The 15500-nt window shown below is 50.0% G+C and overlaps 1 protein-coding gene across 3 annotated transcripts; it reads left to right on the top strand.

Moving 5' to 3' along the window:
- The first annotated feature begins 1204 nt into the window (after nt 1-1204).
- LOC131196541 (GTPase IMAP family member 9-like) lies at nt 1205-14412 on the top strand. 3 transcript variants are annotated; one of them, XM_058179396.1, is made up of 5 exons: nt 1205-1340; nt 1660-1878; nt 10584-10697; nt 11396-11457; nt 11604-14412. In XM_058179396.1, exons 4-5 carry the CDS (start codon nt 11439-11441, stop codon nt 12266-12268), a joined length of 684 nt encoding a protein of 227 aa, XP_058035379.1. In that variant the 5' UTR covers nt 1205-1340; nt 1660-1878; nt 10584-10697; nt 11396-11438; the 3' UTR covers nt 12269-14412. The 3 variants fall into 3 exon arrangements, with proteins under 3 accessions (XP_058035379.1, XP_058035382.1, XP_058035381.1); XM_058179399.1 differs by lacking the exons at nt 1205-1340; nt 10584-10697 and having other exon boundaries at nt 1785-1878; XM_058179398.1 differs by lacking the exons at nt 1205-1340; nt 1660-1878; nt 10584-10697 and adding an exon at nt 6238-6370.
- Nucleotides 14413-15500: the final 1088 nt, after the last annotated feature.

The raw sequence follows: 15500 nt of genomic DNA, 5'->3' as shown, positions 1-15500 counted from the left end.
CTTCCGCTCCTGCAAAGCGGCTGCGCCGGGAAGTCGCGGAGCTTTGGGAACGGAGGCGCGGGAGGGGTGGAAGTGGGCGGGGTTTTCTTACTCCTCCCCCCTTTCCCCTCTTAAGCCGCGGAACCCCCAGACCTATTTCAGCAGGAGAAGCTTCCCACCCGATCCGAGAGCGAGAGAAGGCGCTTTTCCGGGCGGGGAGATGGCGCAGCGGATCGAGCAGCCAGGCGGAAGATCAAAAGCCCGGGACCTCAAGGGCCGCCCCCGCCCCCCCCATTCCCGCCCCCAACCGCTGGGCGTTTCGGGGAAAGCACGTGACTCCTGGGCCGAAAGTGAAAGTGAAGGCTGAAAGGAGAAGCGGCCACACGGGGCAGCGACGGAACAACGGGGAGGGGAGGGGCTGCCGGGAGGGGGGAACTGACAGACGATCTGGCCTGTGCAAGTGGGGAGGTGGGGGCGGGGGTCCCACTTCCAAGAGGAGGGACCCCTTCGGTGCGGCGGAGACCCCCTTCCAGCCGTGACCATTGAGCAAGTCTCAGAGCCGCGAGGAATCCCGCTCCAGCACCCTCTGTCTTCGAGACCCCAGACCCAATTTCCTGCCCATCCCAATCTCCGGACCCACGTCCACCGCAACCTCCCAGCCCGCAAGACGCTCACGGGGCAGCCCAGGGCCGTGAGGGGGGGCGGTGCGCCGGGCTCCCAAGATCCCCCTACTCCAAGAAAAGGATTCCTTCGCACCCCCACCCACCCCCCACCCCAAGAGCGGACCCTTCCTGCTCAGACGGCCCTCCTGCCCACCGAGCTGGCCAAAGCGGCCTCCGAGGCACGTTCCCCGGGAAGCCACGGGACCCTGGGAGGTTTCGGGCGGGAAGGGGCGCCCTGTTGGATTCTCCCCCTCTTCCTCTCCTCCCCTCCGCCCGACGCTTGTCAGAAACAGCATCCGAAAGTCAAGAATGCACGGAGGAACTGCGCTTTCCCTGGGAAGTGGTGGTGAGGGGTCGCCTTGCGGACGCCGAGAGAGAGCAGCTGCTCGCCCACTCCTCTACCCGCCACCCGCCCCATCTCCCGTGGGGGCTTGGTGTAAGGTCTTTCCTGTTCAGAGCGAGAGAGAATGGAAGGGTCCCGCAAGAGCCCACCTCGGAAGGAAACCCCTTATTATACCCTGAATGGGGCAGTGTCTTCCTGGGGGAGGGGGTGTCTCGCTACCCCTTCTCCTCCCTCCTGCGCTTGGGGAAGGAAGGGGCTGGGTGGGATTCAGGGGTCCCCGTTAAGAAGAGCTGCGTTGGCTGGCTGGGACGTCCGGTGACCGCGTGAAATGTTGGCAGAGAGCGAAGGAGCCCCTGGTAGGGTGATGTGGATGCAAAGATTTGGGAAAGTATGGGGGGGGGGCAAAACACCTGCGGCGGGCGTTCAATCCTGACCCCTGTTCTGTTTGCGAACAATACGAGGGTCCGAGGCTTGGCTTAAAAACTGCTTTATTAACAACTCTCAACAACTTCTCACTGGAGGCAATAACTGGAACGCCACGCTGGGCTCGGCAGCTGCTTAAGTGTAGCTAGCTAACAAGCTGCGGAACCAATCAACCAACCCCCTTTCCGGCTCTTTACACTAGCCGTGCTTTAACCAATCAGCGACGGCTAGCAACAGGCATTCTCTCCTCAGGTCGCATTCCCGAGGACACAACACCCTTCACCCTCCGGATGGCACATGCATAATCTACGAGATATGCTGGGCGCCGTCGGCTCCGCCCCGATTGTCTTAGTTCTTGAATCGGTGGCGCTGGAGTGGGAGGAGCCGGACTGCCATCCTGCTCCGAGGGTGGAGAGTGCACATCTGGATCGGGAAAAGGCCCTGGCGACGCTGCAGTAACGGGAACCGCAGGTAAGGCAGCCGGCGAGACCGCTTCGGGGGTTGAAGTACGTGGTGTGTCTGGCTGGGCCACCGGACCCCCGAAGCAATGGTCAGGTGTTAAAACAGCGATGCTTTGCTCAGGGCATGGATCAGCCGGCCCTGCGATTCTTCGGCGCAGCTGATTTATATGTCGGCGCCACTGGCGTCCATCTCCCAGTTGGACCCTATAAGAATAGGGTCCGGTTATTTGAATAATAGTGCCGGGGAGCCACCGGGTGTCAGCCCCGAAGTTTTCTGCGTAGACCAGGTCCCCCACCCTAAAATTCCTATAGTTGGAATCTGTGCATCTGGGTATATCTGGAGTAAAACTCGGATGCAAACGATCTAGAGTGGTTCGTAAGCGCCGACCCATCAACATCTCAGCCGGGCTACGATTAGTATCTGGGCATGGGGTTGAATGTTGTGCCAATAAGTATTGGCAGATCTTGTGATGCCAGTTGGAGGGGCCCAGGCGACTTAATGCTTCTTTAGCTGCCCTAACGGCCCTTTCCGCCCGGCCATTCCCCGCCGGGTGGAAAGGAGCCGTGGGGGCATGGCGGATGCCCAGCCGTGCCATAAACTGCTGAAAATAGGCCGATGTAAATTGGGCCCCATTGTCAGTGACAATGACGTCGGGAAGTCCATGGGTGGCAAACAGGGTTTCCAGGACCCTGACGACGGCTCCAGCCGTGGGGGAAGGTGTCAATGCAATATCAACCCACTTCGAATAGGCGTCGACTAAAATTAGAAAGGTTTGGCCCAAAAAAGGTCCAGCGAAGTCCACATGGACTCGCGCCCAAGGGTTTCTGGGATTCTCCCAGTTCCTGACGGGGGCAGCGGCTGGCGCTGATCTAGAGGCTTGGCACTGGGGGCAATTTGCCACCCAGGCCTCGATCTCCCGATCCATCCCCGGCCACCAAACGTAACTGCGCCCTAAGGCTTTCATTCTTACCATTCCTGGGTGGGCGTCATGCAAACAACTCAAGATACGCTTACGCAAGTCGGGGGGTACTACTACCCTATTCCCCCACAACAGGCACCCCTTAAGGACCGATAGTTCATGCTGCCGGCGGGAGTATGGAAGGAATTCAGAAGCTAGTGATCCCCGCGGCCAACCCCTTTTCACCCAATCGATGATTTTAGACAGAAATGGGTCCTTAGCAGACAAACTCTCGATATCAACAGCAGAAACAGGAACGTCCCAGTCTTCAACAAGAAGGACAGCGGACGTCGGGGCTGGGTCGGCCTCCGTTATAGGTAAAGGGCAGCGACAAAACGCGTCCGCGTGCCCTATAAATTTCCCGGGCTTATACAACAGTTGGTAAGAATAGGCGGCAAGGAATTCCATCCAGCGGGACATGCGTGGGGATAGAATTTGGGGGGTTTGGCGGTCGCCTGCCAGCAACCCCAACAATGGTTTATGGTCGGTTACAAGATAAAAAAACCGACCATAAAGGTAATCATGGAATCTTCTGATTCCAGCTACTGCGGCTAAGGCCTCCCGATCAAGTTGGCTATAGTTTCGTTCGGGAGCGGATAAGGTGCGTGAATAGAAAGCGATAGGAGCTTCGGAGCCATCAGGAAGAAGGTGGCTCAGAACGGCACCCACGCCGTAGGGGGAGGCATCACACGTTAATGACAGTGGCAGGCAGGGATCATACTGCACTAAGACAGCCGCCGACGTAAGGGCATCTTTGACAGCCCGAAACGAGGCGGCCGCAGCATGGTCCCATCGCCATGGGGCTTTGGAATCTAACAGCCTATGCAAGGGCTCGGCTAACGTGGCCTTATGGGGCACAAAGATGGCATAAAAATTAAGAAGTCCCAAAAAAGCTTGAAGCTCCGCCTTATTTGCAGGCGTCGGGGCATTCCTAATCGCCTCTACTTTGGAGGGCGCAGGGTGGATTCCTGAAGAATCCACCACAAATCCCAAGAATTCTACCCGCGGAACCCCAATACAGCACTTCTCTTTTTTTAACTTTAAGCCCGCAGTCCGAAACCGGCTAAGGACGGCCCTCAAACGTTCGACGAGTTCTGACCTATCCCTGGCGGAGATCAGAACGTCGTCGAAATAGGGTACAACCCCTGGAATACCATGGAGCAATCGCTCCATCAAGCCTTGGAATAGCCCGGGGGCTATACTGACCCCGAACTGCAGGCGGTTACACTTAAAGGCACCCCGGTGGGTGACAATCGCCTGGGCCATGGCGGTCGCTTCATCCACCGGGAGTTGCTGATACGCCTGGGCGAGATCTAATTTAGCAAATATTCTGCCTTGCCCCAATGAGTGAAGGAGATGTTGTACAACTGGGACCGGATAAGGATTATCCTGCAGGGCTCTATTTATGGTGCATTTGTAGTCGGCACAGATCCTAATGGATCCGTCTGGCTTTAATGGAATCACAATGGGGGTTTCCCAATTAGAATGGTCTATAGGTTCAAGGACTCCTTGAGAAATAAGTTTATCTAGCTCTTTGTCTACCCTGGGACGGAGCGCTAGGGGAATCCGTCGGGGCTTAAGGCGCCTGGGAGCTATCTGAGGGTCCAAATTAAAAGCGATAGGGCGACCAGTGTACTTGCCCAAACTACCGTCAAATACATCCCCAAACTCTGAAAATAGATTGTCTGGAGTATCTAGGACATTAGCATGGACTCCGGACACTTCAAGATGTAAAGCAGCAAACCAGTCCAGCCCTAAGAGACTTGGGAGGTTATCCCTGACTACAATGAGAGGTAATTTCCCCGAAAAGGACCCATAGGCGACCCGAAAAACCCAACATCCCACAGTAGGAATTTGTCGGCCCTGATAGTCCCTTAAAGAGATCTGACAGGGCTGAAGGCAGCGTTTAGAGATGTGGGGCATCAACTTCTGCAGCGTCGGCCACGCGATAAGTGATCTAGAGGAGCCAGTGTCAATCTCCATTGAAATTGGTACATCTTCTAGAAGAACTCTGAGGAAGATCTTTTGGGCAGGAATACCGGAAGAGGCGTGGTTGACGTCAATCGTTGCAACATCGTAGCCCTTGGAGGCAGGTTGGCATTCGTCACGGCGACTCGGCATTCGTCTTACATCGCGCCTCGGTTCAAACGGGGTCAAATATGTGGTTGGAGCTGGAAGTAGGGCCCGGCAGACTCTCGATAGGTAACCCATTCGGCCACACCGGCGACAAATTGCGGTTTTAAATCTGCAGCTCGAGCGGTTGTGGTTTCCCCCGCACCCGAGGCACATCTCTGGTTTTCCCCTCCCCTCGCGATTGCACTCATTTCTTCGTGCTGCATTGAGGCGGCGCACAGCTTCATCAGCAGGGAACGGCGTGTCCCCATCTGCGTCTTCATGGTGGACTGATAGCGGCTTGACGGCAGCAGCCGCAGCGGCTCCAACATGGAACCGCTGAATCTCTGCTGACGACCGTTCCGACATTTCAGAAGCTCGCGCCTCCTCAATAGCCCCCTGGAGTGTCACTTCAGAGCGGGCCAGTAGGCGGCGCTGCAACCGCAGGTCCTTGACCCCTATAACTAGTTGGTCTAGCAACATGTCTTCCAAATCGGTGAACTCGCACTGTAGTGCAGCATCGCGAAGGGACGCCATAAAATCATTGATAGACTCGCCCTCACCCTGAAACCGCTGTCTAAAAAGATGTCGTCTGGCCACGCGGGAGGGTTTCGGGGAATAGTGGGCCTGTAGTTTCTCCAATAGTATATCCCAAGGAACGGACGACACTGCTTGTGGGGCGGTAAGAGCCCGAGCCGTCGCAAAGACGTGACGGCTACAAAAACTAAGGAAGTAACCACGCTTCCTAGCGCTCGAGATATCAGATAAATTGTTTGCCTGCAGGAAGCATTCGAAACGTTCTAAATACGCTTCCCAGACTTCATTAGCAGGCTCAAAAGGAGAGAAGGTTGAAATAGCGGTTGACATTTAGAAATTTTTTTTTGCTCCTACCGCTAATACGGAAACCGTCGCCTCACGTAGAGTTCCACTCCTCGTCGCCAGTGTTCTGTTTGCGAACAATACGAGGGTCCGAGGCTTGGCTTAAAAACTGCTTTATTAACAACTCTCAACAACTTCTCACTGGCTAACAAGCTGCGGAACCAATCAACCAACCCCCTTTCCGGCTCTTTACACTAGCCGTGCTTTAACCAATCAGCGACGGCTAGCAACAGGCATTCTCTCCTCGGGTCGCATTGCCGAGGACACAACAACCCCCAATCAGAGACCCCCCCACTGCCACCCCCCGGCTCGGCGAAAGAGAAGCTCCAGGACGGGGAAAGGAGGAGCTTTCTCATGAAGGGGGGGGACAAGGAGACTCCGCCCACTCCGAGTGTCCCGCCCTCCCACCCAGAGAAATAGGACTTTTGCGCGGCCCTTCGCCGAAGAGCGCAGAAGCCACTCGCAGCCCCCACCTCGGTGGAACCAGGACAGTTCAGAAGCGGCTGCCAAACCCTGTCCCCGCCCATCAGCTGCGTCTCGAAAGAGTCTCAGGTGGGTATCTGGCCTGCCTCGCCTCTCCCCTTGCCTCCGGGGGGGGTCGCTAGAAAACGAGGAGGGGGCGCCAGCCACCAACCTCCTGCAGACAGGAGGAGGAGGAGAGTCGTGCGGAGGATGGATGAAGGGGAAGGGCATGCATTTCAGGAAAAGCTTCGGGTCCTGCAGACCAAAGAGACTGCGGCTGTCCTCCCCCCCCCCAAAGGAAAGGTCTTTCCGGTCAACCCCAGCCCGGCCCCGCGACTTTGGAAGACTTTTTAAAACTTCGAGTGTTAAAGACTTGTAACGGACCTCCGGCTCCGAGGTCATCCAGTCCAACCCCCCACCCCTCCAGTTCGAGCAGGAGACCATCCTAGTATTGTAGAAAAACCGAGCTGGGAGGGACCTTAGAGGTCTTCAAGTCCAAACCCCTGCTAAAGCAGGAGATCCTACTACCTACGCCGTTTCGGATTCTCTACCTTCCCGGCTCGGCTGCTCTGGGAGCGCAGCGAACCACTCGGCCGTGTCCCGCGGCTGCTTCATCTCCTCCCGGCTGGCTGGAATATCGCCGCAGAGCCTAATCGCGGAGAAGAGGCTGAGTTAGCCTTGAGACCGGTGAGGCAGTGGCTGATGGGTCACGCCGGGAGAGAGGGAGGGGAGGGGGGCTCTCTGGGAGACATGGCTGGCCGTTGTGGGGCTCCAATTGGGCAGAATAGAATAGAATAGAATAGAATAGAATAGAATAGAATAGAATAGAATAGAATAGAATAGAATAGAATAGAATAGAATAGAATAGAATTCTTTATTGGCCAAGTGTGATTGGACACACAAAGAATTTGTCTTGGTGCATACACTCTCAGTATACATAAAAGAAAAGATCATCAAGAATTCTAAGGTACAACACTTAATGATAGTCACAGAGTACAAATAAGCAATCAGGAAACAATATCAATATACTGTAAATGATAAGGATACAAGCAACAAAGTTACAGTCATAAGTGGAAGGAGATGGGTGATGGGAACGATGAGAAGATTAATAGTAATGCAGACTTAGTGAATACTTTGACAGTGTTTATTTATTTATTTATTTATTTATTTATTTCGATTTTTATACCGCCCTTCTCCCGAAGGACTCAGGGCGGTGTACAGCCAAGTAAAAATACTATATAAACATTAAAAGAAATTAAAAAACATATTATAATGTGGCCGAAATATTAAAACAATTTAAAATCTTAAAATATAGTAACCCCAATAAAATTTCAATCCAGTCCCGCTTGAATAAATAGGTGCGTTTTCAGCTCACGGCGAAAAGTCCAAAGATCAGGCACTTGACGTAAACCCGGGGGAAGTTCGTTTCAAAGTGTAGGAGCTCCCACAGAGAAGGCCCTACCCCTGGGGGCCGCCAGCCGACATTGCTTGGTGGACGGCACCCTGAGAAGGCCCTCTCTGTGAGAGCGTACGGGTCAGTGGGAGGCATAAGGTAACAGCAGGCGGTCCCGTAAGTACCCGGGCCCTAAGCCATGGAGCGCTTTAAAGGTGGTAACCAGAATCTTGAAGCACACCCGAAAGACCATAGGAAGCCAGTGCAAACTGCGCAGGATTGGTGTTACATGGGAGCAACGAGTTGCCCCCACTATTACCCGCGCAGCTGCATTCTGGACTAGCTGCAGCCTCCGGGTGCACTTCAAGGGCAGCCCCATGTAGAGAGCATTGCAATAGTCCAAGCGGGAAGTGACAAGGGCATGAGTGACCGTACATAAGGCATCCCGGTCGAGAAAGGGGTGCAACTGGCGCACCAAGCGTACTTGGTGGAAGGCCCTCTTGGAGACGGCCGCCAAATGATCGTCAAACGACAGTCGCCCATCCAAGAGGACATCCAAGTTGTGCACCCTCTCCGTTGGGGTCAATAACTCGCCCCCCATAGTCAGCTGCAGCTGTACCGGGGTGCCGGCATCCACAGCCACTCCGTCTTGGAGGGATTGAGCTTGAGTCTGTTTCTCCCCATCCAGACCCGTACGGCTGTGTTGAGGGAATTATTTGTTTAACAGAGTGATGGCCTTGGAGGGGGGGGGGAAACTGTTCTTGTGTCTAGTTGTTCTTAGGTGCAGTGCTCTATAGCGTCGTTTTGAGGGTAGGAGTTGAAACAGTTTTAAGTCCAGGATGCGAGAGGTCTGTAAATATTTTCACGGCCCTCTTCTTGATTCGTGCAGTATACAGGTCCTCAATGGAAGGCAGGTTGGTAGCCATTGTTTTTTCTGCAGTTCTAACGATCCTCTGAAGTCTGTGTCTGTCTTATTGGGTTGCAGAACCGAACCAGACAGTTATAGAGGTGCAAATGACAGACTCAATAATTCCTCTGTAGAACTGGATCAGCAGCTCCTTGGGCAGTTTGAGCTTACTGAGTTGGCGCAGAGAGAACATTCTTTGTTTTGCTTTTTTGATGACGTTTGTGATGTTAGCTGTCCATTTTAGATCTTGTGATATGATAGAACCTAGAAATTTGAAGGTTTCTACTGTTGATACTGTGTTGTCTAGTATTGTGAGAGGTGGAAGTATGGAAGGGTTTCTCCTAAAGTCTACCACCATTTCTACGGTTTTGAGTGTGTTCAGTTCCAGATTGTTTTGGTTGCACCACAAGGCTAGTCGTTCAACCTCTCGTCTATATGCGGATTCATCATTGTCTCAAATGAGACCAATCACTGTTGTGTCATCTGCAAACTTCAGTAGTTTAACAGATGGATCATTGGAGATGCAGTCATTGGTATGCAGAGAGAAGAGAAGTGGGGAGAGCACACAGCCTTGGGGGGGCAAGTTCTTTTGTTCTTGGGGGGAACAGAAGGTATTTTTAGTGTCTCCCTCTCTCACTTGGGTTGGGGTAGGGTGTTGGACTAGAACAGGGATCACCAACCTTTTGGACCTCAGGGACCACTAAATTCATAATTTTAAATCCTGTGGACCACTAAGATGATCTGCCTAATGACTGTCTGGATGGGTGTGGCTAGGTGGGCATGTGATTGGGTGGGCATGGCCAATTCCTTGCTCCCCGCCTGGGCTCCTTAGGACAGAAGCAGTTGTTGGAATTATTTATTTATTTTCTTTGTTTTGTCAATCATACATAACAGGTAAAAGTATAAACATAATCGGGATACATGGAAAGAGTAAGTAAAAGAACATTAGGACAGGGACGGTAGGCACATGGGTGCACTAAGGCACACCCCTTACAGACCTCTTAGGAATGGGGCGAGGTCAACAGTAGACGGTTTAAGGTTAAAGTTTTGGGGGTTTGGGGAAGAAACCACAGAGTCAGGGAGTGCATTCCAGGCACTGACCACTCTGTTACTGAAATCATATTTTCTGCAATCGAGTTTGGATCGGTTTACCTTGAGTTTGTATCTATTATTTGCTTGTGTATTGTTGTGGTTGAAGCTGAAGTAGTCATTGACAGGTAGGACATTGTGGTATATAATTTTATGTACTATGCTTAGATCAGCATAGTTCTAAGTTGTGCAAGGCCAAAATTTGCAGTCTGGTGGCATAAGGTATTTTATTGCAGGTAGAGGAGTGGAGGACTCTTCTTGTAAAATATCTCTGGACTCTCTCGATTGTATTTATGTCTGATATGCAGTGCGGGTTCCAGACACATGAGCTGTATTCAAGGATTAATCTAGGCAAATGTTTTGTATGTTCTAATTAGTAGTACAATATTACCAGAGAAGAAGCTACGCAAGATTAGGTTAACAACTCTTAGTACCTTTTTGGCAATGTTGTTACAGTGGGCTCTGGCGCTTAGATCTTTAGAAATGAGTACTTTCTGACAGCATCACCACTACGAGAAAGAGAAAGAGAAAGCAGCCACCACGAGAAAGAGTTGGCAAAACAACTCAGTTCAAATTAATGTCAAACTTAATGTAAACCGCTTTAATCTAGATTGCAGAAAATATGACTTCTGTAACAGAATCATCAGTGCTTGGAATACACTACCTGACTCTGTGGTCTCTTCCCATAATCCCAAAAGCTTTAACCAAAAACTTTCTACTATTGACCTCACCCCATTCCTAAGAGGACCATAAGGGGCGTGCATAAGCGCACAAACGTGCCTACCGTTCCTGTCCTATGGTTTCTCTTTTCTTCTATACCTTTATATACTATATAACCTTTCTGTATGATAGTTACATATATTGTTGTGACAAAATAAATAAATAAATACATAAAATTTTGTTTTATTTTACAGCCGCGGTGTGGCTCAGGCTGTAAGAAGCCTGTTATTAAACACAGCTGCCTGCAATTACTGCAGGTTCAAGCCCCACCAGGCCCAAGGTTGACTCAGCCTTCCATCCTTTATAAGGTAAATAAAATGAGGACCCAGATTGTTGGGGGGGGCAATAAGTTGACGTTGTATATAAATATACAAATAGAATGAGACTATTGCCTTACACAATGTAAGCCGCCCTGAGTCTTCGGAGAAGGGCGGGATATAAATGTAAAAAAATAAATTAAAAAATAAATAAATTGGATCTGAGAATTGGATCTCAGCAGAAGCACTTCACTGATCGGTGACTGCTGGACTAGAAGACCTTTGAGGTCCCTTCCAACTCTGTGATTCTGTAAAGGTCTCATGCTCAGACTGGGGTTGGACTAGAAGATCTCCGAGGTCCCTTCCAATTCTGTTCTCCGATGGTTCTGTAAGGGTCTCCTGCTTGAGTTGGGGGTCGGACTAGATAAACTCCAAGGTCCCTTTTGGCTCAATTCTGATTGACTGATTGATTGAGGCGGGCCAGAGATGCAGAGGGGATCTGGGGAACGGGGCCCCTCCAGCATTGTGTTTGGGGATCAATGCCCACCTTTCTTGAAGCCCCCCCAAAGCATTTGTGGGAGGGGGAGGGATGAGGAGGACTCTGCGTCAAGGGCAGTGAGGAGGGGGTGATCCTCTTTTAGGACCCCTCTAATTCCTCCCCGTGTCTTCTGGGGCTGGGGAAGGCCCTGGCAGCCTCCCAGCGAGGCAGCCTCTCCTTTGGCTGATTCTCGTTTGCTTTCACTTTTCAGGCAGAAACCCCCAGATTTTGTTCCTTGTGTGAACCTTCTGGACATGGCTGAAGACATCCAAGGTAAAAGTCTTTGGCCCCTGTGGCAGGGGAGGGGGATTGGGTGGGACTCCCTGTCCTTGGGTGGAGGGACAGACTATAATGGCCGTATGCTGCTAACCGGGGTCCCCTTCTTCTCTCCTCCCCTCTCCTCCCCCTTTGGGTTGTAGGGCCAGAACGGAGAATTGTCCTGGTGGGCAAAACCGGCAATGGGAAAAGTGCCATGGGAAACACCATCCTGGGGCAGAAAGTCTTCGAGTTTGGGGTGTCCCCCCATTCAGTCACAAAGACTTGCCAAAAGAAGGAGACGCAGTGGAGGGGCCGGAAGGTTGCGGTGGTCGACACGCCAGGTTTTTTTGACACCAAGGTTTCCCAGCAAACAATTGCTGACGAAGTGAGCAAGTGCATAAGCTTTTGTTCCCCGGGTCCACACGTCATTCTGCAGGTGATTCGTCCCGACCGGTTCACCCAGGAGGAGAAGGAGGTGGCTCGCTTGATCAGTGAGATCTTCAGCCTGAAGGCCAAGAATTACATGATCCTCTTGTTCACCCGAAAAGAAGACCTGGAAGGGACCTCGCTTAAGACATTCATGCAGGAGGAACCCTCCCTTTGGGCTCAAGCGTCCCAGTGTGGCTTCCGCTACCTGGCTTTCAACAACAAGGCCCCAGGAGAACGAGAAGCTCAGGTGGCCCAGCTGATGACCATGATTGATGACCTGGTGGAGAAGAACAACGATGCTCCTTGTTACACGGAAGACATGCTGATGAAAGACGAAGAGGAGTTGAAGGAAAAAAAGAAGGAAGAAAAGAAGCGCTCCTGGTGTGCTCTTCTCTAATAGACACCAGAAAGCCCCTCTACTTGATCCTCGGCTCCAAGGTGGCAGCTCCGTCAAAGACCACAACCCTGCACTTCCCTGTTCTGAGTTCTAATCCAGCTCTCATCAGGGGAACCTCCCAAGAACCCCCACCCACCCCTCCCACTCCCAGTCTGAGTTTCGTGCGTGGCTGAGCCAATTCCTTCTCCCGAGAACTCAGGTTTCTCCCTTTGGATGACAGGACTTCCTTCAAGGGCCCCGGAAGGAAGAGCCTGCTCTCAACTTGGACACACACACATATGCACCCCACCAAATTCTCCACCAGCCTGGGCCCTGTGTCCCTTTGGAAGGACACTCTCTTTGGGCCTTTCCCACCTGCCCATCGGTCCTTCCAGATAGTCCGGACTGAGAAACCAACCAACCAGCACAAGAAATATGAGAGCTTGGCTTGACTGAGACCGAATAGCAGGACTTTGAAAGTGTCCCGTTGGAATATTATGCCATATGAACCCCTTTATGAAACTGTTTATAAAAATACTTATGTGCAAATATAAGCATGAGTAAGTTTTGAGAAATTGCTTATGTGCAAAAATATCAGCATAGGTAAGTCTGGCTAACTTTTATCATGTAAGCAGAAATCTGTTTGATGTCAAGGTTGCAAAGATGTTTGCCTGTAAATGTATCAACACCTTTGAGATAGCCACAGAACATTCCTTCTCTGATAAGGCTTACTTCACAGAGCTTCAAAAGAAGTTGCTCCCACACACAATTATATGAGATTTGTTAACAAGCAGAGCCAGGATGTTTCATGAATAGTGTAACTGTAAAATGCCTTAGACACGTGTGGGAGTGATATCCTTGTAGTCTGTGTAGATTGCTATGCAACTGTACCACGTAGGCAATAAGCAGAGAACAAAGAGCCACCTCATGGCAAAACTCCTCCCAAGAATCATGAGCTTTCTCCCAAAATCATAGGCTTGTGAATGTGCTTGTAGTCACGTGTTCACATGTTGAATATATGCTAATATGTAACCTCCCCTGCTTACCTTCTGTAACCCACCCCTAACCTCTAATCTTAATAAAAGGGTTGTCTCGAGCTAGCTCGGGGCTCGTTCACCTCGAGGAGAATTGGACTCCGTGTCTTCGTTCTCACTCCGTCCGGCGCAGGGACTGCCCGGACCCTTTCGTGGCGAGCCCGCTGGCCGCGAGAAAAGCCACAACTGGTGACCCCGACTTGATCCCCAGTCCTGGTTGTTCGCCTTGACGCCCCCATACTTTCGCCAGTGAGGCATTCCAGTCATCAGACTTAGTGAGTATGGGGAAAGGGTTGTCCAAGCCCCAGGTCGCGCACCTCCAAGAACTTGGAGACCTTGTCTTGGCTGCAAAAATTATTTGTATAAACCATGGCAAACCTTTGTTCTCAATTTCAGGGAACGATCTAGTCAAATTGTTGAAATTCATTTGGCAAAAATATCCCACTTATCCCCCTTCAGGGGATATCACGTCTAAAAAATGGAGGCGTATATTGAAATATTTAAATGAACCCCCTAAAGCCACTTACGATTTGATTGTAACTTGTCAGGTAATTGTTAATAGCCTGGAAATTTATGAAAAGGCTATCAGAGATTCGAGCGATGCCATGGCGCTCAATGCTGCGTCTCCACTTCCATACGAGGATGCCTCCACGCAGCAAAAATCTCCCGAGGTAAAATGCTCCAACATTGCCTCTTTAACTGAAACATCTCCACCATCTGCCCCCCCTCTGCCTCTGCCAACTGTGGATGCAGAGATCTCGCCTCATTCTGCTCTTACAGCTGGACTGAAGAGAGCTATGGGAATGGGAGAGCTTTCCTTAGAGGATTTGCAAATGTTTCCCGTTGGCCTTATAGATGACCCACAAAATCCCAATCAAAAAAATTGGGGTCATCAAAACTCTGTGCTTGCTGTCCCTTCAGCCCCTCGCCTTGAACTCTCAAAGCATATTCTTTTGTATAAAAAAGTTTTATTTTTACAATCATATCAAATAATTCATCCGATGTACAGTTATATACAATTAGTCGGGCCTGCCCAGTCACCACCCCCCTTTTTAACCTTCTTCCCTCTTCTACCTTCTTTTACTTTCCAAACCTTCCTCTCCTTCTCTTATCTACCTCCTCTCCTCCCTCCACCCTACACTCTTCTCCTCTTCTACCCTCTTCCTTCCTCTTCTCCTCTTTCCTACCTCCTACTCTCTTTTTCCCTCCCCACCGTTCTAAAATGGCAACTGGTCAGACCCGACCCTACATTAATTATATTTATACATCTTCAATAATCCCTGTACATTAACCATCACTCCATCACTAACCTCAACCCCCAATTCCTCCCTTTACCCCCACCCCCACCCCGACTTCCCAGAACAAAATGCAGGGTATCAGAACTAACAATCATAATCTAAAATAATTCCTAAATTATAATCTCTAGTCTCTCCACGCTTATTCACACACTCAATTCCCCTCTCCTTCCAAAATATATCTAATACAAATTAATTCCTAAATTTACTCATATGCTATTTGATATTTTTTTATCTGATACTTATTTTGAATATAATCAATCCACATTTTCCATTCTAAAATATATTTTTCTTGTGTATAGTCTTTCAAGTAAGCAGAGATTTTTGCCATTTCTGCCAGATTTGATACTTTAAAAGTCCATTCTTCAATTGTAGGTAATTCTTCTTTCTTCCAATATTGAGCAATCAAAAGTCTTATGCTATTATTAAGTTCAGAATCAATTTAGTCTCTATAGCTGTACAATCCATAATTATTCCTAGTAAAAGAACTGCGGGTAAACTTAATCTTCTTTTCAAAATATTCTGCATGATCCACCATACTTTAATCCAAAATGCTTTAACTTTTTTACAAGTCCACCATATATGATAATAAGTAGCATCTTCACAATCACATCTCCAGCATTTAGCCTGTACATTAGGATACATACATGACAATTTTTTGGGGTCTAAATGCCATCTATAAAACATCTTATAAAAATTTTCTCTCATATTTTGCGCTTGTGTAAATTTAACATTCCTCACCCAAATTCTTTCCCAAGTTTCCAACATTATTGGTTGCTGAAAATTTTGTGCCCACTTAATCATACAATCCTTAACCAAATCAGTCTCTGAATCTATTTCTACTAATACATTATACAACCTCTTAATATGCTGTTGACCTTGATCTCTCATTTGTTTTAACAAATTATCCTCAATTTGCTTAAC

The sequence above is a fragment of the Ahaetulla prasina genome, chromosome 4 (genome assembly GCF_028640845.1).
Source record: "Ahaetulla prasina isolate Xishuangbanna chromosome 4, ASM2864084v1, whole genome shotgun sequence".
Lineage (NCBI taxonomy): Eukaryota > Metazoa > Chordata > Lepidosauria > Squamata > Colubridae > Ahaetulla > Ahaetulla prasina.
The sequence above is the reverse complement of the archived record's forward strand: the minus strand, read 5'-3'. Positions and strand labels throughout refer to the sequence as shown.